At 43.0% G+C, this 22,058-nt stretch overlaps 2 protein-coding genes across 6 annotated transcripts in view; both read right to left on the bottom strand.

Moving 5' to 3' along the window:
• Positions 1 to 4,422: 4,422 nt before the first annotated feature.
• Positions 4,423 to 6,150, bottom strand: LOC308084447 (putative arginine--tRNA ligase, mitochondrial; the record flags this gene model as incomplete). Its single annotated transcript, XM_080427106.1, has 1 exon — positions 4,423 to 6,150. One exon carries the CDS (start codon positions 6,148 to 6,150, stop codon positions 4,423 to 4,425), a length of 1,728 nt encoding a protein of 575 aa, XP_080283232.1.
• A 5,714-nt stretch (positions 6,151 to 11,864) lies between these two features.
• Positions 11,865 to 22,058, bottom strand: part of arnt (aryl hydrocarbon receptor nuclear translocator) — a 28,365-nt gene continuing 18,171 nt past the window's right edge. For 4 of the 5 annotated variants that reach the window (XM_080425502.1, XM_080425503.1, XM_080425506.1 and 1 more), the window contains 6 exons: positions 20,645 to 20,726; positions 19,819 to 20,081; positions 17,245 to 17,407; positions 15,613 to 15,790; positions 14,837 to 14,961; positions 11,865 to 12,868 (listed from right to left, as the gene is read on the bottom strand). In XM_080425502.1, coding sequence (XP_080281628.1) covers positions 12,785 to 12,868; positions 14,837 to 14,961; positions 15,613 to 15,790; positions 17,245 to 17,407; positions 19,819 to 20,081; positions 20,645 to 20,726 — 895 coding nt within the window. In that variant the 3' untranslated portion in view covers positions 11,865 to 12,784. The remainder of the gene's footprint in view (positions 12,869 to 14,836; positions 14,962 to 15,612; positions 15,791 to 17,244; positions 17,408 to 19,818; positions 20,082 to 20,644; positions 20,727 to 22,058) is intronic. The other variant, XM_080425504.1, reaches the window with a different exon arrangement.

Below are 22,058 nucleotides of genomic sequence, written 5' to 3'. Positions count from 1 at the left end.
TGTTTGGTCACGTGTGCCTCCAGCCTGTCAGCAGCTGTGTTGCCAAGTCTCGTGAGAGAAATAAGGAAACATTCCTCCAAAACAAGCCAGAAAAAGAAGCACATTTTTGTTTTTGAAGTTGCGGTAAATATTCGGACATGGCAACACTAACAATGTGAACAACTCGTTCGCAATTTACAAAACCGGGGTTACGGAAGTACCATAGTTAGCGCTTTCATTGTAAAAAAATAAAAAATCCCCCCCGGACAGGCCGGAGAGCACCCCAAAAGAGGACATGTCCGGGTAAAAGAGGACGTATGGTCACCCTAAATAAACTGCCTTTCCAGCCTTTCCATTATTGTGAATAATGAATGTATGGATGGACTGATGTAGCGGAGCCTACAGTATGTCATTATAAATAAGAATGATTTGACCTAGCTATTCTCATAATTACGTACACTTAATTGATCTATAAGCTCACACTCACCGGTTTCGGCCACGGGCCACCAGTTTCTGACCACTGCTGGATTGAAAAGAGGTCTCTGCTGTTAGTGAACATGACTAGCATACATTCATCTGGGTGTAGAAATCTCTGTTGTAGAAACCTTTCGTCCAAGGGTCTTCAACAGGGTGTTAGGGTTAGACCCATAGGGGGTCCTCAGTGTTACAACAGGAGGGCTGCCAATTCTTGTGATAGGAACCTTTTGTTATTCTGGGGGAACATTAACCAAAAATAACAGATCTACAAGCTCACAACAACAACCGCTATTTTTGGCAAACATATTTGGTGTAGAGGGAAAAAAGAGCAGACCAAGTATTGGGCCAAAGGTCAACTGTTGGTAATTCCCTTACCAAGGACGGCATCGATGCTGACTTACAGAAAAGGTGCATAAAGGGCTCTTCCATTTCACATGGGAGAGACAGACAGCCCTCACAGACTTCACGTGAACGCGCGCCTAACTCAGTGAGTCAGGAAGGGAGCGGACTGGCATTGGACAAGTTGAGAGAAAGAGAGAGAGAGAGAGAGAGAGAGAGAGAGAGAGAGAGAGAGAGGGGGGTGGGTGAGTGAGTGTATGAGAGAGAGAGAGAGATAAGAGAGTAAATAAGAAAAAGAGGTTGCGCATCAACAATGGGTTTTCTCAGTGGAGTGCTAGACCCAAGCATCTCTGCCAAGAGCATGCTCTGAGGAAGGCTCATAGCCCAAACGCGTAAGCGTTCATTTTATTGGTGTGCCAATAAAATGTGGAAATGTGAGTAATTGGTCCTCCATTTAATTGAATTTTTTGGATGTGCTACCCTTTTGGAATCCTTTTTCTGAGAGATAAGAGAGTGTGTGTGTGTTGCACAGCTGCATGTTTTACTGTACACTACTGAATGAACCATTGCAGTTGAATCACTTTACACAACATCAGACTGTCCTCTTGTACTTCCACTCCAAATGATGCTGTAGTGCCATATATATACTACCTATATATACACTATCTGAAAATAAAGGAGCTGTGGTGGCATAATAAACTGCCTTTCCAGCCTTTCCATTATTGTGAATAATGAATGTATGGATGGACTGATGTAGCGGAGCCTATGTCATGATAAAAAGAATGATTTGACCTAGCTATTCTCATCATTACCAGAGATGGGAAAAGTACTGACATTCTGTACTCGAGTAGAAGTACAATTACTTGTGTAAACAACTACTTTGGTAAAAGTAGAATTACTCATTCAAATAATTATTTGAGTAAAAGTAAAAAAGTACAGACTCTGAAATGTACTTTATGAGTAAAAGTAAAAGTATTTTTACCGAATGTTTCTGTGCATTAAACTTAAAAGATCCCCACCAAACACACGTCTTAAAACCGGCCCAACTTATTAAAACATTTTATATTTGAAAAGTTAAGTAAAGTATACATGATGTGAACATGCACGGTACATCATTATCAGACTTAATGTATACTTCAACTTATAGTTTATGCCCCAAAATGACTGGATATACAGGTTTTGTAGCCATTGTAGAAATATTAGACCTTAATTGTCGAATGTTAAGCATGTTCTAATCATATAGACTTTACTTTAGACCAGGGGTCTTCAACAGGGGGTCCGGGACCCCTAGGGGATCCTCAGAGCTACTATAGGGGGTCCGCCAAATCTTTGTGTGATAGGATTTTTTTTTTTTTTACATTAACCACTTGAACCCTATATATATAGCATCCCTATTCTCAGGGGAACATTTGCAGAAAATAGCCGATCTACAAGGTCACAACGCCTCGTGCTGCAAAGCGTTGTGAGCTTGTAGATCGGCTATTTTCGGCAGAGGTTTGGTGTAGGGGGGAAAGGAGCAATTCAAGTACTAAGTAGCCTATTGAAGTTTTAAGTGGTTAAATGTCTGAAATTAACAAAAAAAATATATTTTACACAACACTGATGACAGTCTATGAAGCTATCTATGAAATCTATGAAAATGTTTAATCTGCAACACAATTTCATACAATATGTAGTGGGGGTCCCTGCTTCCTCTGTCTCTCAGCTAAGGGGGTCCCTGCTTCATCTGTCTCTCAGCTAAGGGGTCCCTGCTTCATCTCTCTCTCAGCTAAGGGGTCCCTGCTTCATCTGTCTCTCAGCTAGGGGGTCCCTGCTTCATCTGTCTCTCAGCTAAGGGGTCCCTGCTTCATCTCTCTCTCAGCTAAGGGGTCCTTGGCCTTAAAAACGTTGAAGACCCCTGTTTTAGACAATTTTTTACAGTTTGAACAAAATAGCCAATTTTACATCGAGGTGCCCAGATGTCCGTAGTGCCAATGCCCACCTATCCTGTTACCATAGGACAGACAGACAGACAGACAGACAGACAGACAGACAGACAGACAGACAGACAGACCAAGAGATGGCATTAACAACTGTACTGTACTTCATTCAAACACATCAACAGCAAGTGAGCCAATAGACAAGCCTACTTCAAAAGTAAACGCGCGCGCGCACACACACACACACACAGCTTTTGCGATGCTCAGGCTGACATAATGCCGCTCGCACGTTATGTGCTTGATTTGTCAATCGGCACTTTGTGTTTGGTTGTATTAAGATGAACTTACCTAATGATGCTGCGAGGTTCAAAGAGTTTAAAGGTATCATGACATTCATGTTTACACCACATTCAGAGTCTTTGTCCTGGTCCTTCAAACGTGTACAAAACGTTTTAACTGAAAATTCCACTCCAGTGATTCACTGTAGGTGTTTTTGTCTCACATTTCTAAAGCCTTTTCAACTGCAATGAAAAAAGAAATCTTTGCCTGCGGGTGTCGCTGGTGAGGGATTTTGCCTGTCAATCATCGCCTCTGCTCCGCCCCCCCCAAAGGAAAGGATAGGGGAGGGGAGGGGCGAGGAGGAGAGTGGGCGGGATTAATCGACTGTGACCTCACTGCCGAAGGGCCACTCAGATTACTTTTCAGCCTAATTATTCAGAAAACCCCAGACCACAGAAAATCCACTGAATGTTCAAAGTTCAGATTTTTTGGGTGTAATTGAGGTCATAAAACCCCAGAAAAAACGTTAAAAATAAAAAAAGTGAAAATGAATGTCATCGAACCTTTAGCCTTGATACAACAAGTGATCCAAGGCTAACGCACTTCCACAGTACAACAATGTTTAAGTCACAGGAGCATGGTTTGGCCAAAACCTGCGATTAATTCACGTGTTGTTGTTTATATTCGTCTCACACACACACACACACACACACACACACACACACACACACACACACACACACACGTTGACACACACACACACACACGTTGCAATTTGACATATGGCATGAGTGTGTGCCGCATCATCTATTACTATAGTCTGGTTGCCAGGCAACCACACTAACAAGTGTTATAAGCCAAAATGTAAAGTGGGCTGTTATAGCGCCACCATGAGGCCGACTGGTGTGATTCTTTTTTTAATAATTTGGAGATAAACTATAAACCTCCCCTCAAAGTCTTGTAACTCTAGCCCTTACGGTTGCCGAGAATGGGATGGGATGGGAGTTTCTTCATTTTCCCATTAAAGTCAATGGGGAAATTTAATACACAAATAAATCAATATCAATTAAACTATACAACGTATCTCTTAGCAAAATGATAGCCATCGATTCCCAATGAAGCCGGTCAATTATAATTAATATGGCACGAGTGTGGGAAAAAAAACTGTGGGAGGAGTAGCGCGCCAAAATAAAGTTTATCTAGAATAAATCAATTAGTGTGGTTGCCCTGTTAGGGCAACCACACTAATGAAGTCGAAAGATTACTATAGTCTGGTTGAACCACACTAATAATAATGTCGGAAGAGTACTATAGTCTGGTTGCCCTGTTAGGGCAACCACACTAATTATACAAACTCCCCCCCCAATACCCACATCAACTGTATCGCATTAGCAGCAATGAAAATGTATATAATGGACACGGGTTAGACTTACATCTTGTCAACAGGTGTGATGCCGAGAATTCTCATGCCGTTGGCCAAAACAGAGCGGGTTCCGCTGAAAAGCCGCATCCTTGCCTGTGCAACATTGGGAGGGCTTCCTTTCACTGGCAACTCCCTGAGTGCTGAGGCAACTAGGTGGCATAGCTTCATCAGGAAGTTGACAAGGTGGTTGGGTTGTAGATCCTGGGCAGAGCGATACAACACCTCATCGTAGCAAAGGAGGTGCTGTAGAATGGATATAGAACTTGGCTCAAGGAGAACAGAAGGATCCAATTCAAGCTCCTGACCATTACCTTGCATGTGTTCCAGACTGCAGAGGCGTGCGTGTGTGTACTGCAGGAACACCCCTGTGTCTCCCTTTGCCTGCAGCATCCTGTCCCAGTCAAACTTATAATCGGACTCCAGGGGACCTTTGAAATCTTGAACAATAAGTGCGCTGATTCCCACTTTCTCGGCAGTGTCCTCAGGGTTTTCCATTTCTTTTGTTGTCTTTGACTGGCTCATGTTATGCAGCATCCTGGCACGCGCCTCATCCAGCACATCCTCCAGAAATATCACTTCACCACGCCTGGTCTTCATGCCTTGCACCAGGCCAAAGGGCACATGTCGGCACCTCTGAACCCAAGAATGTCCCATAGCCAGCAGGACCTGGAACAACTGGTGGAAGTGATTCTCCTGACGTTTGTCCGTCACATAAATCATCTCGTGGAAAGTGTACTTTTCCTTTCTGTCTATGGCTGCGGCAATATCTCTGGTAATGTAGAGAGATGTACCATCACTGCGGAGTACTGTACAGTAGCTGGACCTGTCTCCAGAAGGGGACAGGTCCACAACACCAGTTCCCTTCTCTGTGATTCTTAGCAGACCCAGGTTGTGTAGTTGCTGTACCACCTCTTGGGTTTGTCCCTGATAAAACGACTCCCCAGAGTAAATGTCATAGTGGACTCCTAAGCGCTTATAAACCTGCTGATATTCCTTCACTGTGATTTCTCTGAACTGTTGCCACAGTGCCATGGCTTTGCCTTCGTGACGTTCCAGCTGTCTAAAGAAGTCTCTAGCAGCGTCCTCATTGATTTCTGCTTCCTTGTGGACTTGAACGTAGACATCAAACAGATGCTGCAGGGGATTCTTTTGAAGCTTCTCCTGGCTTCCATACTGCTCAAAGCCAGCTCCCAGCATTCCAAACTGCATCCCCCAATCTCCAAGGTAGTTCAATCGAATAACATCATTTCCTAGGGACCGCTTAAGGTTAGCGATGAAGTTACCAATCATTGTGGACCTCAGGTGTCCAGCATGAAGTTTTTTGCCAATATTTGGAGAACTATATTCAACCAACGTTTTTCCTTTCTCCAGTCTGTTAAAAAGCTCACTATTTAATCCAAATGTATCATCCCCCTTTCCAAAGGGCTCCAACATTTTCTGCACAAGGAGCTTTCGATGAACTCTGAAGTTGATCACTCCACGTCCAGCAGATATCTCCTCTACTACACTGTCCTGCTTCAACTCATTAAGTAAGGCTTCTACCTGCGACTGGAGGTCTCCGTTGGATGGTAGAATCCCATCATTTAACAGTGTGCCGATTGACAATCTGAAATCAGGAGTCTGTTGTTTATTTGAAACTGGAACTGCTGAAAGAGCTGATATGAAAACATCTTCAGGTTGTTGCAAAATCCTGGAGAGCTTAGATACAATTATTCTCCTAAAGAAAGAAGCCATGAGCTCAAGACATTCAAGACAGTCATAAACGATGGGAACTTATGTGGAATGGTTGTTCCATACTCTTCATCACTCATAGAGCAGATGTCAACAATGTGCACCATACTTATGATCATCAATGAAATATTGATAAAACCACAAATCCCCATTTATGGAGGACACTCCATAAAATGTCATCAATATGATGACATCAGACTGTCCTAGAGTCCGTATTTGGGCATGCCTGACACAGAACTCCTTATATGGGCATACAACGGACACACACAGAAAGATGCAGCAATCTCCATATATGGGCAAAAAAGGGACCCAGACTGGTACAACGGGTACAAAGGGTATTGTATATGCTGAATTTTAAGAACAAACAGTTCGTTTTCCTCAAGACCTTTGTAGAAATTTTATCTGGCTTCCAGGTCACAGAGCTCACTCATCTTCTCCATAGCGGTGGACTTAGACCTCACATTACTCCTGCCCAAACGGAAAATGAAACCTTCCTCAAGCAGAAGATCCAATAAATATGGAGTCGACCATCCTCACTATCTTTTTCAGTCGCCACCGGTTTTGGTCAATAAAGTGACTCGCTGAAGCTGAGGGAAATTACATTTTAGTCGTGGGTAACACTCTATGGGCAAACCATATTTAAAAACAACACCTGATTTTCCCGAACATTCTATGCTTTTAATATGGAAAGTCCCTCAGTTACTTGGAAATTGTTTGTGTAAGCCGATCTCTCAGTCCCTCTCCTGGACTGGAACCTTGTCGTGGTGGAGAGGCTTGCATACTCCAGTGAACCTGAGAGCTATGCCGGAGGGAGCTTATACCCCTGGCAGGTTCAACCAAACCAGACAGGTCAAGGGTGAGGAGGCAGACGAAGCAATCCCTGGTCCTCCAGGTTGGGGGTTGGGCGTGGGGATAACTTCCCCATCCTCTAAAAAAGCGATAGTTACAGAAACGATAACAAATGAAAACCAAATCACACGCCTGGTCAAGGAAGGCGCCCCAGCTGTGGGGACTATCACGCGTTCCAGCCAAACCCGCAAGGGCGCTGGAAGCAGACACACCTTCTGACGCCAAGAAAATCCATTCTTATGGGGATATGGAACATCAGAATCATGTTGGGGTAGTGTATTCCCCATTAAGACAATCCACAAAACAACTTGGGTGTCACCAGATCATGTCACAGAAAACCAAATTGACCACATCTGTATCAGCAAAAAGTTCAGAAGAGCCATGGATGATGTTAGGACGGACAAGAAGGGGGGCAGATGCAGCCTCAGATCACCATCTCCTGCAGAGATGCTCATAGGCCTGCGTCCTGCGTCGCTGACGCACAATATTGAGAAAGCACGCATTCATGACACCGTCGTGGCGTCCATGGGACGCACTAGAGTTGTCACCAACAACGGAGAAAAATATAAAAATAATTCGCGGTAAAATTAGTGTTGCACGATAAGTATCGGCCCGATAATTATGGGTCCGATATCAGGAATTATGACGTCATCCCGATAAAACCGATAACATTAATAATAGCTCCGATAATATATAATACAAATATTTGTCAGCTGTGATCTGCATGGACTCTCTCGGTTAGACACCGTTGTGTGGAGAAGTATAACTCTCGGTTAGACACCGTTGTGTGGAGAAGTATAACTCTCGGTTAGACACCGTTGTACTGGAGAAGTATAACTCGGTTAGACACCGTTGGAGGAGCACCCAGCTGCATGCTATTGGCTAGGAGACCCAGACCCATAGAGAGAGAGTTCCGTCTCGCTTTGATCTCGCCGCAAAGCGGGCTGCTATGGGCTGTAGTTGTTTGCAGGGATGCAGCTATAAGTGGGCCTTTTTTTGATAATAAATCGGTATCATCAGGCAAAAAAATAAGAGCGCGTCGACGCATGCATCTAGGCCCAGCCTATACTAGCGTTCTCTCTCTCTAAAAAAATCTATACTGCCTCAATGACATCATAGTGATTAGCAGAGATGATGAGGTGTTATATTGTGAGGTATTGCTTAATTCTATACCACCTGAATGGCAGGTGTAAAGTAACTTAGTAGGCCTACATTTACTCAAGTACTGTACTTAAGTACAATTTTGAGGTACTTTTACTTTACTGGAGCATTTCCAATTGTCTATACTTTTACTTCTTCTGCAAACATTGTACTTTTACTCCACAATTATTTGAAAACTTTAGTTACTAGTTACTTTGCAGATATAAATTATCCATTAACCACTTTAGCCTTATTTTATACCTAGTCCATTTGAAAACAGCCGATCTACAAGCTCACAACGCGTCGCATCGTGATACGTTGTGAGCTTGTAGATCTGCTATTTTCAAATAGCCGATGTATAGGTTTAAAGGGCTCATGTGTTAGTCGCTTCTTTTGGGCTTGTTTTCATAGACCTGGTCGCTCATTTCTCTAGCAAAATCTGGCAACACTGCTCAGATGCCTGGAGGCCTTCCGTATCAGATTTGAAGGACAGAGCGCCACTGCTGCCACACACTGAAGTGATGGAATGGACAGGCAGGCAGCTGCAGTATAGTAGTCTATCCTGAACCAACATCAACTCAGGTGGCTGGGGCATGTCATTCGTACGCCCAGCCTTGACTTCCGCGCAAAGTCCTCTAAGGCCAGAGCTACACCTTGGTTCTAAGACCAACTGACCACGCTGAACAAATTAATAGTATAGAATAGCATAAGGTATCATGGTACATGGCTATTATCATGCATGTATTCAGTATATAAATGGTATTGCTTCTAAAGTATAATAATGACTATTTTTGACAATATAACAATTTAATAAAAAACAAAGAAAACATACATTTGTCTGCCTCTGCTTGAACAATTCTTTTCATATACAGAATATTCATATATTTGTGTTTCTATGTGATATAAACTGCAGTTCAAAACCTGGATGCAGAAAAAACAACCTGACCCTCCAAACCACATCGTTCTCACACACACACACACACACACACACACACACACACACACACACACACACACACACACACGATGTAACCACTTTAAACCTGGTGTCTCCATTTTGGGCATGTCATTATAGGCGACAATTTTCAGAAATTGTCAGGAATTTACAGGGGAAAAAACATTGAAGTTGCATTGCAACACATTGTGAGATCATAGATCTATTTTCCAGATCATTGACACTTTTGGAAAATAGGGGCTCAAGTGGTTAAGCAATTTACCAACCATTAAAAAAATCCAAGTCTCCAAAACCTTTGCGTGCATAATGTTTCTAACCGTCGTGATTGTCCGACACAGGAAGCTCTTTCTGATTGGATGTGATGAACAAACACTTCAGTCGACAGTCCAAAATGTTTGCATCGCTGAGAGACGACATCAAACATGATGTCACTCTGTTTCAAACTCAACAAAACCCTGATTACACCGTTATCAAAACACCCATATCAAAAACAGCCGTCGTTTAAAAAGGAGACCAACAGAGACATCAACATTTAAAAGAAAAACTCAAATTACAAACAAATGCCACTTAAAAGTTTACATCGCTAATAAACCATTCCATTTTCAAATAATCAACAAAAAATAAACATTTAGAATCCTCAAACAATGGCTTTTAAAAGTTATTCCTGATTGTTAATCATTGCCATAAAATCTAATCTTGGATTGTATTTTTTTTTTCTCTCCCGTCTACTACAGAAGAGAACCCAGGGCAACAGACGGAGAATGGAGGAAATAAGGAGTGAATAAGGAGTGAATGACGTGTGTGACGTGCTCTTCCAACTAGCAGATCATATTAGCAATTAAAGAAGTTGACCATGGTTGTCCCAGTATGTTTTTCTCACCAGAAACTAGTGGACATCAAAGCTAACAGCGAAGTGACACTTGTTTTGTTTATCTGGTCTCCGGGAAACATTCACATATTGTTTTTTTTTTTAGCATGTGTTCATACACTTGATAATTCAATCCAAACGCTCCCACATGTCTCCCTGAAGGTAAATGTACATACAAACAAATATTACCCTGAATAACATTGACAGGTGTGTGTCTGTGTGCGTGTGTCTGTGCGCGTGTTTAGACATGCAAGGTCCATGGTGTGGGAATCAAACAGATAGAAGGGCGGACGGACGGACAGACAGAAGGAGGTGGGTTTGCGTCTCCCCTCTGTTTCCTGAGAGTTTTAAACCAATGAACCTATCAGATCGATCATCGAGAAGCTATTGGGGATCAATAAGAGGCCCAACACGATAGGGCTCCTTATCAAAGCCTGAGAGAATGTAGTACAATTGTACGATTGAAAGGCCTTCGTGCATGAGTGTGTGAGTGTGTGTGTGTGCGTTTCTCTCTAGCCATACGTTGTACTGCGTGATTGTGCGTTCATTGTGTCACATACTGCTCTGTACAACATTTTGCCTGTAAGAATGAATACAACATGACCAATACAACATAATCAATACATCAACATGCTGTCAGGAACAACCCCTAAAGCCCTTTACATCTGCTTGTGTTAATCAATACAGTACATGTAACGTACAGTATGACCACTGGAGCCAATCTACTTTCAATACACTCCAGTGTTAGAGCTCTTCACGCGTCCAAAATGATAGACACCCTAATAGACCCCTGAAATGTGTCCAGCGATCCAGTTGATTCCGACATTTCTTTTAAAATGATGGACCCAAACCCTAATGGACCCATTCAATTCTTTCCGAGATCCGATTTGAATCGAGATGTCACACAACCGACCCAGACTGTTGGACCCGACAAACCTAGTAATAATTAGGCTACAATTGCTATTAAAATGTCGTTCTACCAGTAGATGCCACTTATAGTCCATAATAGAATGGCAGCTACGTAGCAGCCTACAATGAGAGACGATTAAATTAAATTGCACCCATACTGGGGTCTGGGGTATTGTAAGGTATTGTCGGCTCGGGTAGACCCGTGAAGACCTCTATCAAATGTGTATGCTCACTGGAGCCAATCTACTTTAAATACACTCCTGTAATAATATGAATATCGTCTGTCCGATATTCACATAAAACTGTTACTTTTCAGGATTCAAATAAAAAAACAGCAAAAGTAGCAGATCTACAAGCTCAAAACGCGTTGCTTCGCGCCGCGTTTCGAGCTTGCGGATCCTCTTCTTTTCCGCAACAAAAGGACAGACAGACAGACAGACAGACAGACATTTGGTTTGTGGTCGGACATGATACAAGACAAGCAGATTGTCCTCTTTGTTTTCATCCAGGCAACATATCTTGGATTCAATCATAGTTGATGCTGAACGAGACTTTAGTCTGGGGTTGGGGTGGTAATACGGTATCCCTGGGTGTTTGAAAATAGCAACAGAGTTTCATTACCGTCATACACACACCGGTACATCAGCTTTACCTCCGGATCATTTTCAGCGCTTCCGTGATCCAGACCGTATGACGGAAACATTTGAACATTTTGGGAGGCAACAGTCTGTCTCACGAGACTATCTCCCCAGCAACAGTGCCGATGTGGACAGGCAAGCTCCTGGGGCGTCTCAAAACTGGAGCCTCAAGACTATTTCTGAGGCTGTCAGAGCCTTGAAAAAGGACATTATTTTTTTTCTTCCAACCTTAACAAAACTGCCATCAATATGTATGTATGTAAACATCCCTTATTGTAGTTTGCATATACTGCACTTGCACTAATCTCTACATACTGTGTATCTACTGCATATATTATGTACTGTATGTATATATACATTTGTATACCTGTTACTAAACATTCTCTACATCCGGCTATCCAATTATTCTCCCCTACTGGTATTGTACAGTCTTGTGGAACATGCCACATCAACATTTCATTGCTTGTATACCAGTATATTATGAGCATAATTATGACAAATAGACCCTTATGTTTATGTAAATAAATCTTATGAATAAAATATGATTTTAACCAATCTGTATGGTGAGGATATGTTAATACAATATAACTAGAACATGTGCAGTGGTTGGAGGTGGTCTCCATACTCTTCCATTGAGACATTTAGACCCTGGGGTCCGGTAGGACACCTACAGGTTGAAAAGTAGTACTGCCTGACGCTCATAGGCCCAGTATCTCCCCTGTTCAAAAGCGGGGATTCTACCTTGGATGAGCGTTAACATGTTTGGTCGCGGGAGACCCATGTTCGAAAATGCAACGTACGGAGTGCACCTTTACTTTAATCACCCAGTAATACCGTATACCAGGGTAATTTTCGGGGAACCGTTTGACGGTCCGAAAAAAATTATACCGCCCAACCCTATTATACATATACAGTAGCTTCAACATGTGAGACATGTTGCATGGATAAAAATACATTTATACAGGAGAACCCTGTCCTCCACGCAACACAACACACTGTATGGCTTTACACGCTAATGTCAGACAGACAGACAGACAGACAGACAGACAGACAGGTGAATAGTTTTAGTGTCTCATTATGGGAGACAAACCCATCATTGGATTCTCTGATGTGAATTAACATATTTAACATGAAAGAGAAACCATCAGATTCAATTAAACAACAGTCAAACAGGAGAGGAGAGATAAAAGACAAGATTAAAAGATAGATATGACAGAGAGAGAGAGAGAGAGAGAGAGAGAGAGAGAGAGAGAGAGAGAGAGAGCTGTGCTGACGTGGTCATTCATTGAAGGAAGGGTAGATTGGAATCTCAAAGTCATCGTTGTTGAAGTTGGGGGGCTGATCGAGAATAGACAACACATCCTAGAGAGAGAGAGAGAGAGAGAGAGAGAGAGCGCAGAGAGAAGAGAAAATGAGTTAGTACAGAGAGAGCAATAGAAGCACCTTTCTACTTTGACAATCTTAACTACTTAACACATCTGAAATTAAATGAGTTATTAGTCACAGACAGACAGACAGACTGACTGACTGACAGACTGACAGACAGAGAGTAAAGATGCATGGAGGGCTCTGGCGGCCCGAACACGCGTGTACTAATAAATCATCTTTCCTTTTTTCTTTCTTATGGTATAAGACTAAATTAATTATTTCTCTGTGATATAAATCTGCCACCTATCTGGCCCGCAAGGACAGAACGTATTAATCATTATTATTAAGAAGCCAGTTTGTTTTTGCTGCCATGTACAGTACGCTGCTTTCCCGAATGCAACTCTTGACATACAAATAGAACCAATTTGCACACGCAATGGACTATTGGACACACCTGGCAAACGCATCCAACTCTCACAGGAAAAGAGACGTTCGTGTCTTACATATCCTTGGTGGGGATACAATTAATATAAAGGGAAATGATTATAAAGCAGACGCAAAATGTATCCACAGCCTATTAGGCCTGACCTCTAATAGTCGTATAGTCGACTAATTTATTAGTCGAGGGGTGTCTGAGTCGACTGCCAATCTCTTAGTCGAATTATAAAATAGGCTTTTTTATTTTTTATTATTCGACTGAGAGATTGGCCTAGTTTTTTATATTAATTAACTAATAGTTTGCCAAAAATAGGATATACATCATGATTTATTGGGAGAAACCAATAGTATTATGTTAAATCAGACACTAGCACCCCTACAGCCAAATGGAATGTTCCTCTAATGCATAACATATTTTTTGCATGATTTGACTGAGAGATTGGAAGTCGAATCAGACTGATTCGACTTCCAATCTGAGTTATTTTTAATTTTTTGGGGGGGAGGGGGGGGGGCAATTAGTCGCCAATCAGATTCGACTACACAAATCCTTAGTCGGGGACAGGCCTACAGCCTATAGAGCCTCGCAGTAAAATTGCAGAAGTAAAAATCCATTCCATTTCCACCATGGGCGATTTCATTATCAGCCATAATGTCGTAACAATCCGATGTACACTTACCATTAGGCTCCTGGTTGTAAAATGATGCTATAGGCTCCTTAAACGGATAGTCCCAATCCTTGATTCTGACTGGTTGGTTTCAGTTTATTAGACGTGATAAAATACACTACAATCTACTACTTAGATCAGCTTATATCAATCACAGGTTCGTTATTTGTTTCTACGGTGATCCAGCATATCTGTAGCTGAACGATGGACGGGGAGCTTGTTTTCATTACAAGCCCCGGCCGTGTGGGGCTTCTAAGCACCGGCCACGTAGGACGGCGAGTGACTGAGGGGCTTCGGGCGGGGCTTGTAAGGAAAACAAGTGCTCCCCATCCCTCGCAAACCACCTGTGCTGGATTCTTGGCTGCAAAGCTAAGTACTGTAGCTATAGGCTAGCAGTTTACACGGGAAGTTCACAACTAAATCTGGCTTTATGAGATTAAGCTAGCAGTTAAGTTTTGTTTCTCTATGTGTTTGTTTGTGAAAAGTGGACGTCTAACACACAGCCATCTCAATTGACTGGCTGAGTAAACAGGCACTAGTCTCTGTCAGGAGGACGTTGCTCTTCCTGGTGGCCGGTAACTACTTTCTTGTAGAAGTTGTTCTTGTAGTGAATTATTAAGAACCGTTTTAATTGGGAAGTGTGTATAATTTTCATGTTGCCATATTTGTAACCGTTTTAGAAAAGCAATAACCCACGCGAGGTCTCAGTTTACCTCCCCCCGCGAATGTTACGTGTGTCCGCTCGCCCGGCGTGGCATCCACGGCTATAAACGTGATCTGTGCATCTCTAACTAACAGACAGACAGACAGACAGACAGACAGACAGACAGACAGACAGACAGACAGACAGGTATCGTACAGGGAACATGTCCTGTGTGTTGTTGTGTGGAAGTTGTTGTTGCGTGTTGTTGTTCTGCTGGTTCCACTGGGGCCACACTGCCTCTGCTGGTCTGGAGGAGAACTGCACCTCGGACTGGGAACCAGCTGAGAGAAAAACACACACAAGCACGTTTTATTCACCAGGTCACCACTTTTAGATAGGATATTCTGCATAATTGCTGGATTAACCCATTGAGACCTGAAGCCGATTCTACATGTCTCCTAAATCTCAACAGTATTCTGAAAAACGTATGTTTCTATATAAGTGGTGCTCAAACTTTTTCATGTCAAGGACCCCCAAAATTACATGTATTTGGCCGCGGACCCCCATCAAAATATTATGTTCCAGGGACCCCCCAGAAGCAAAGATTTGAGTTAAAAATGTTCGCCTTAAAAATATATTTATTCAAAGATTTGCACACATTTTCACGATTTTTCAAAAATAGCAGATCTACAAGCTCGTAGCGCGGCACTCGGTGCCGCGCTACGAGCTTGTATATCTGCTATTTTTGAATAGCCAAAGTATAAAATAATGCTTTTTAGCTTAAATCAAAAAATGACACAGTTCCAGGTCTTAAAGGGTTAAGAAACTCTGGTGGTTCTGGCAACATATTTTGGCTAAATGCTACAGTTTACAAATGTGGGTACAGAACCACTTCCATAGATTTTATTGATAGCGTAACCTGCAGGTGGCGCCTGGAAACGCCACCCACACACACACACACACACCCACACACACACACACAAGCGGCATACCATATCCGTTGACGTTGAGACTGGGTCGGGTGATGGGGGGGTAACTGGGAGTAATGGGAGGGGGCGGGGCCACTGAGCCAGCGGTCACCTGACCAAACTGACCCGACGACCCTCCGTACCCACCCGCCATCGACACGAACTGAGGAGACATGGACTTCACTGCCTGGGACGCCACCTGCTGGAAGGACACACACACACACAAAATTTGAGTTTTTTTTTTTTTTTTTTTTGAAAAAACGTTCAGAACACAAGATATCGTGATCCGAAGATTTGCTGCTCCATTCACTTCTTGGTTAACTTATTACTTAAAAAGGCTGTATCTCGGCTCCTGTGTACTTGTATGTATTTTTGGCCGAGACATGCTATTTTCAAAGGCGTATAAAATTGAACGGGGGGGTCGCGATGAAATTATATATTGTTTTCGCGGAAGCAGAGTGAAACCCGCTGTGATTAGCAACCATCAGGGGATCGATCATACTGGAGATAAATATTCTGTGACTACTTCAAAAAAATCACTGGCAGTGGGTGCACGCAGCCAGAAATAAGTCTGGCAGTGAAAGAGTTAAAATAAGCCGTGGGCCTGCCCACATACTGTATGCAGCTGTCTTAAAGGTTTCATGGCATAACTTTTTTTTCCCCCCCCGTTTTTTTTGTGGTTTTTTTTACCTCAATTACACACATTTTTTTTAAAGGTATCATGACATTCATTTTCACTTTTTTTATTTTCAATGTTTTATTTGGGGTTTTATGACCTCAATTACACCCAAAAAACCTGAACATTTTCTGTGGTCTGGGGTTTTCTGAATAATTAGGCTGAAAAGTAATCTGAGCTTGGCCCTTCGACAGTGAGGTCACTGTCGATTAATCCCGCCCACTCTCCTCCTCGCCCCTCCCCTCCCCTCCCCTATCCTTTCCTTTGGGGGGGGCGGAGCAGAGGCGATGATTGACAGGCAAAATCCCTCACCAGCGACACCCGCAGGCAAAGATTTCTTTTTTCATTGCAGTTGAAAAGGCTTTAGAAATGTGAGAGAAAAACACCTGCCATGGATCACTGGAATGGAATTTTCACTTAAAACTTTTTGTACACTTTTGAAGGACCAGGACAAAGACTTTGAATGTGGTGTAAAAGTGAATGTCATTAAACCTTTAACATTCAGTGGATTTTCTGTGGTCTGGGGTTTTCTGAATAATTAGGCTCAGAAAAGTGCCGTGATTGGCAAAATCATGGATGTCAAAGTCTATTAATCCTGCCCCCGCCCCGCCCCATCCCTTCTACTTCTTCTTTGGGTGGCGGAGTAGAGATTGACAGGCAAAATCCCTCAACAGCGACACGCGCAGGCATATATATATTATTTTTTCATTGCTTCTGAAAAGGCCCCAGAACACAGAGACTAATGTTTTGTAAAACCAGCATGTCATGAAACCTTTAACAGGTTAATTGATTTTAAATGCTCCAAAAGAATGCATGACTCTATTGCACTTGATGATGTTAACATGGTCTAAATCAGCACTGAAATGCTTGCAAGTGTACTATTTAGCCAGAAAGTCTTAGAGAAATATTAAATATAAAACTAAAAAGACAATAAAAGAGAAGACAAGACAGGAATTCCAACCTCCCTCTATCTATCATACCTGGTTGTTAAAAGGGGGCGAGGCTCCTGTCCATGCCGTGGCTCCACCCCCCTGCAGGGGGCCGGCGCTGGGTGGGGGGCCGCCGGACAGGGGGGCGGTGGACGAGGTGGGGGGCGGAACTCCGTTCTGCCTGGAGATCTGGGCCAACATCTGCCCTGCTGACCTGAGGACACAACGCAACCAAAGATGGTGGATTCAGAAAGATACGCCATCCCAATTGGAACCACTAGAGGTGAAATGGTACACAAATGGAATACAAATGGTTTCCTAAGTGGGCTCCGTCTGACGGCAGATCTCGCGAACGTCTTAGGTTTACTGGTGCCAGATCTCGCGAGAATGTGTTGCTGCCAACAGAGAAAGATCGATAATAAAGTAGATTTTCTCCTGATGTCTCTCTCTGAAAAAAGCTATATCAGTGTCAAAACAATTAGGAAAAAAATGCAGCTGAGGCGATTGGGTCCAATATTTAGTTAAGTGACCATGATGGGGCTAAAGAATGGTTCAGAAGTGTGTTCACGTTCACTTCTCCTATTGGAAATAATAATATAAGACTCCAACCTAATTCCGGTCACCTAAAAAGGCAACCTACTTCACGCCGATACGGGAAGTAAACCGGAGATGACATGTCTTTAATTATTTTCTTTTTTTGTCTTGGATACATACAACTACACTGTCACATGACCTGAGGACAAGACAACTACACTGTCACATGACCTGAGGACACGACAACTACACTGTCACATGACCTGAGGACAAGACAACTACACTGTCAAATGACCTGAGGACAAGACAACTACACTGTCACATGACCTGAGGACACAACAACTACACTGTCACATGACCTGAGAACAAGACAACTACACTGTCACATGACCTGAGGACACAACAACTACACTGTCACATGACCTGAGGACAAGACAACTACACTGTCACATGACCTGAGGACACAACAACTACACTGTCACATGACCTGAAGACAACAACTACACTGTCACATGACCTGAGAACACGACAACTACACTGTCACATGACCTGAGGACACGACAACTACACTGTCACATGACCTGAGGACACAACAACTACACTGTCACATGACCTGAGGACACGACAACTACACTGTCACATGACCTGAGGACACAACAACTACACTGTCACATGACCTGAGGACAAGACAACTACACTGTCACATGACCTGAGGACACAACAACTACACTGTCACATGACCTGAAGACAACAACTACACTGTCACATGACCTGAGAACACGACAACTACACTGTCACATGACCTGAGGACACGACAACTACACTGTCACATGACCTGAGGACACAACAACTACACTGTCACATGACCTGAGGACACGACAACTACACTGTCACATGACCTGAGGACACAACAACTACACTGTCACATGACCTGAAGACAACAACTACACTGTTACATGACCTGAGGACACAAGACAACTACACTGTCACATGACCTGAGGACAAGACAACTACACTGTCACATGACCTGAGAACAAGACCTGGGATTCATTTAGAGGTGGGTTTGTTGTCAAATATCAGAACAAAAAACACAAATAAAAGACACCTGGTAGCACCTCCCCGAAGTCATGCTGCTCTTTATGGCTGGGCTGCAACTATTGATTATTTTCTTAGAGAGTATTCTATAATCCTATAGGCCTGCTATAGTATCGAGGAGGAGCAGAGTCTAGTGGTTAGCTTGTAGCCTGCTAACGGATGAGCTACATTAAAGTCAGACAGAGAAGTGGTGACTTGCGCACAGACGCTCGCTTGTCTAGCGACTCACTGCCGGGGCGCCGGCCTAGTTGTCAAGTGATTTCCAAACCCATCCATTTGTTTGTAAAACCTTGTACATACGCAGAACGTTGAGTGAACTAAAACGAGCGGCCGGGAACGTTCGTTTTCGACGTAACTCTTTGGCCTCGTACACACATTTATAGCACTTCACGCATGATTCACGCATGATTCATGGGCGGGGTGAAGCCGTTTCAATTCATTCCCTATGGAAGTCACGTGGTTTTGATGCGCTGACTTGTCGCATGGGGAGGAGGGGTGAAGCCGTGAAGCCATGCGACAAGTCAGCGCGTCAAAATATTTAATATAACGACTTTATGCGCGTTGGCGGGCAAGTGGACTATTTAATAGAATGACTTTATGCGTGTATGGCAGGTAATGAGTTAATATTATCAATAACTTAACTCTTTAACTGCCAAAAACGGGAATTCCCGTCCGATGGCTCTATGGCTATCATGGCCAATGACGGAAAGACGGAAATATTTTTTTTTTAAAAATTGAAAAAATTATTATTATTATTATTTATTTATTTTTGAATTTTTTGAATTTTTTGAATTTTTTGGGTTATCTCAAAGGAACTAGGAGATAACGCTATCCAAAAAATTGCTGCTACATTCACTTCAATGTTAAAAAACAAACGGAGGAAAAATGCACCTTTTTCCTGGCACTGGGACGACACAGTCTGAAATAAGTGTGGCAGTGAAAGAGTTAATAGTGAGTCATCAACACACACACAAACACAAAACACAGTGTGTGTACCTGTATGAGTCGTTGGGGGTGCGTGTCGGGGTGTAGCCGTTGTTCTGGGGGTACATCTGGCTGGGCGGGGTGGAGGTGGAGGGCAGAGACTTGGACTGGTCCGGACCTGGACCCGGACACGGACCTGGCACAGGGACCGCACCGGAGACCGGACCAGGAACCACCGGAACGGGACCGGGGTACATGGAGGAATACAGATCTGGTTTCTCCAGACCTTTACTGTGGTCCGGACCGGCTCCTGCCGGAACGGACTGGACAGACATCTGAGAGAGAGAGGGAGACAGAGGGAGTTAGGGCTGGGGCGGCGTGACTTCAAATCCATATCATGATTATTTCAAACGTTTGCCTCAATTACGATTAATGATCCATTGTTGTTTAACCCATTGATACCTGGAACGCTTCTGTGTCACTTTAGATGCCTTTGGCTATTCAAAAATAGCAGATCTACAAGCTCATAGCGCGGCACCGAGTGCCGCGCTACGAGCTTGTAGATCTGCTATTTTTTGAAAAAAATCGTGAAAAAATATTTTTTATATTTTCGGAGGATTTAGATTTTTTTAAAGAATCGCCTCAGGTCTTAATGGGTTAAATATTGAAAGATAGCCGATCTACAAGCTCAACAATGCATCACATCCGCTATGTTAGCTTTTTTTTTTTTACACGTCACCAAATGTTTTCATGTCAATAACATAAAAAAATATATATATTGAAAAATATATATTTCATTAACCTACATGAGCAACTGGTGTATCTACTTAACGTCCCAACAACTTCTCATGTAATCTTTGTCCACACACGCTCAAACACACACACACGGTGCACTGACCTGTGGCATGGTGATGGCTCCTGGCTCGTAAACATTTTCTCTTCCTCCGCCGTCTAACTCTGCCTGTTGCTGCTGTAACTGCCTGCAGATTAACAGACAGACAGACAGACAGAGGTATTAAAGTTAATCAATTTAACGGTTTCATTTCCAGTTGGCCACGTTTCCTCCACCGACGACTGAAAGAACACCCCGACACCATCACCGTGGCAACCGTCAGGAGACGGCGCCAACATGCTACACCGCTACAGAAGCTACAGCGTCTGACCTCCATGTTAAAGGGATATGTCACCAATTAATGCAGCTAATGCCCATTTAGTCTGTACTTATAATATCACAGTCATCAAACATGGGTTTATTTCATAAATACCGAATATATTCAGGTTTCAATTTGTAGAGGAAAAAATGGTGGGGGCATTTTCTTATCCACTATACTTATTCGAAAAATGGCCAAAATATCTGATTTACAAGCTCACAGCGGGTAGCACCACGGCACGTTGTGAGATGTGAGATCGGGCCGGGGTCCGATTTTGACACATGTTGACAAATTTGTCCAAACTGTGGTAGTGATATTATGAAACATAATTTTCATTATCATCTATCAGACACAGTATACATTTCCAAAAAGGAAACACATTTAATTCAGTCTGACCAGAAGCATGGATAAAATATATCCCACTGGCCATAAAAATGAAGGACCGTGGGGGGAGATATAAAAAAAAAGAAGCATTGATTTAACCCCCCGGCAAGGAGTTAAATATTTGTCGGGGAATCAGTTCTACTATAGGCTGAGACTCAATACAGTACAGATGCATTATGGGTGAAATATCCCTTAAACTTCACCTGTCACAACATTAGACATCACGCACACGCAATAATATAGGTGGCCCAACGATGCTTTTCAGGAAAGGAGCGTTGACTCATTTACATGGACCCTAATATTCAACTTTTATTCAGAATGACAGCTCATCAGAATAAAAATCTGTTATGTAAATACCTCAATTGGAAGAGAATATTCTGACCTGAAGGAATTCTGGTTGAGAGGGGTGGTACTGTATAAACCTTTTGATATTCAGAACAACAGGAAAATATCAGCATGTAAAACATTTATTCTGATCGTTTCTCTCTGGTTGGTTGGTCTCTGGTTGGAAAATTGACACACAGTCATTGACTTTTAACCTTGATTTGACCAGGAAGTCACCGTGAAACCATCACTATCTAAATGTCTCAAAATGGTGTTGATACTGGTACTGCTGCGGAGTATCTCACACACACACACACACACACACACACACACACACACACACACGTGTCTTTGGAGGTCAGGTATTCCCAGTCTCCCATTAACGACCAGTAAGCCCCTGCTCTGGTCCATGCGGCGGTGAGATGGGGGGGGGGGGGGGGTTATAGAGGTCAG

Source organism: Gymnoscopelus braueri (genome assembly GCF_963280865.1).
Source record: "Gymnoscopelus braueri genome assembly, chromosome: 4".
In the NCBI taxonomy this organism is placed as follows: Eukaryota; Metazoa; Chordata; class Actinopteri; order Myctophiformes; family Myctophidae; genus Gymnoscopelus; species Gymnoscopelus braueri.
The sequence above is the reverse complement of the archived record's forward strand: the minus strand, read 5'-3'. Positions and strand labels throughout refer to the sequence as shown.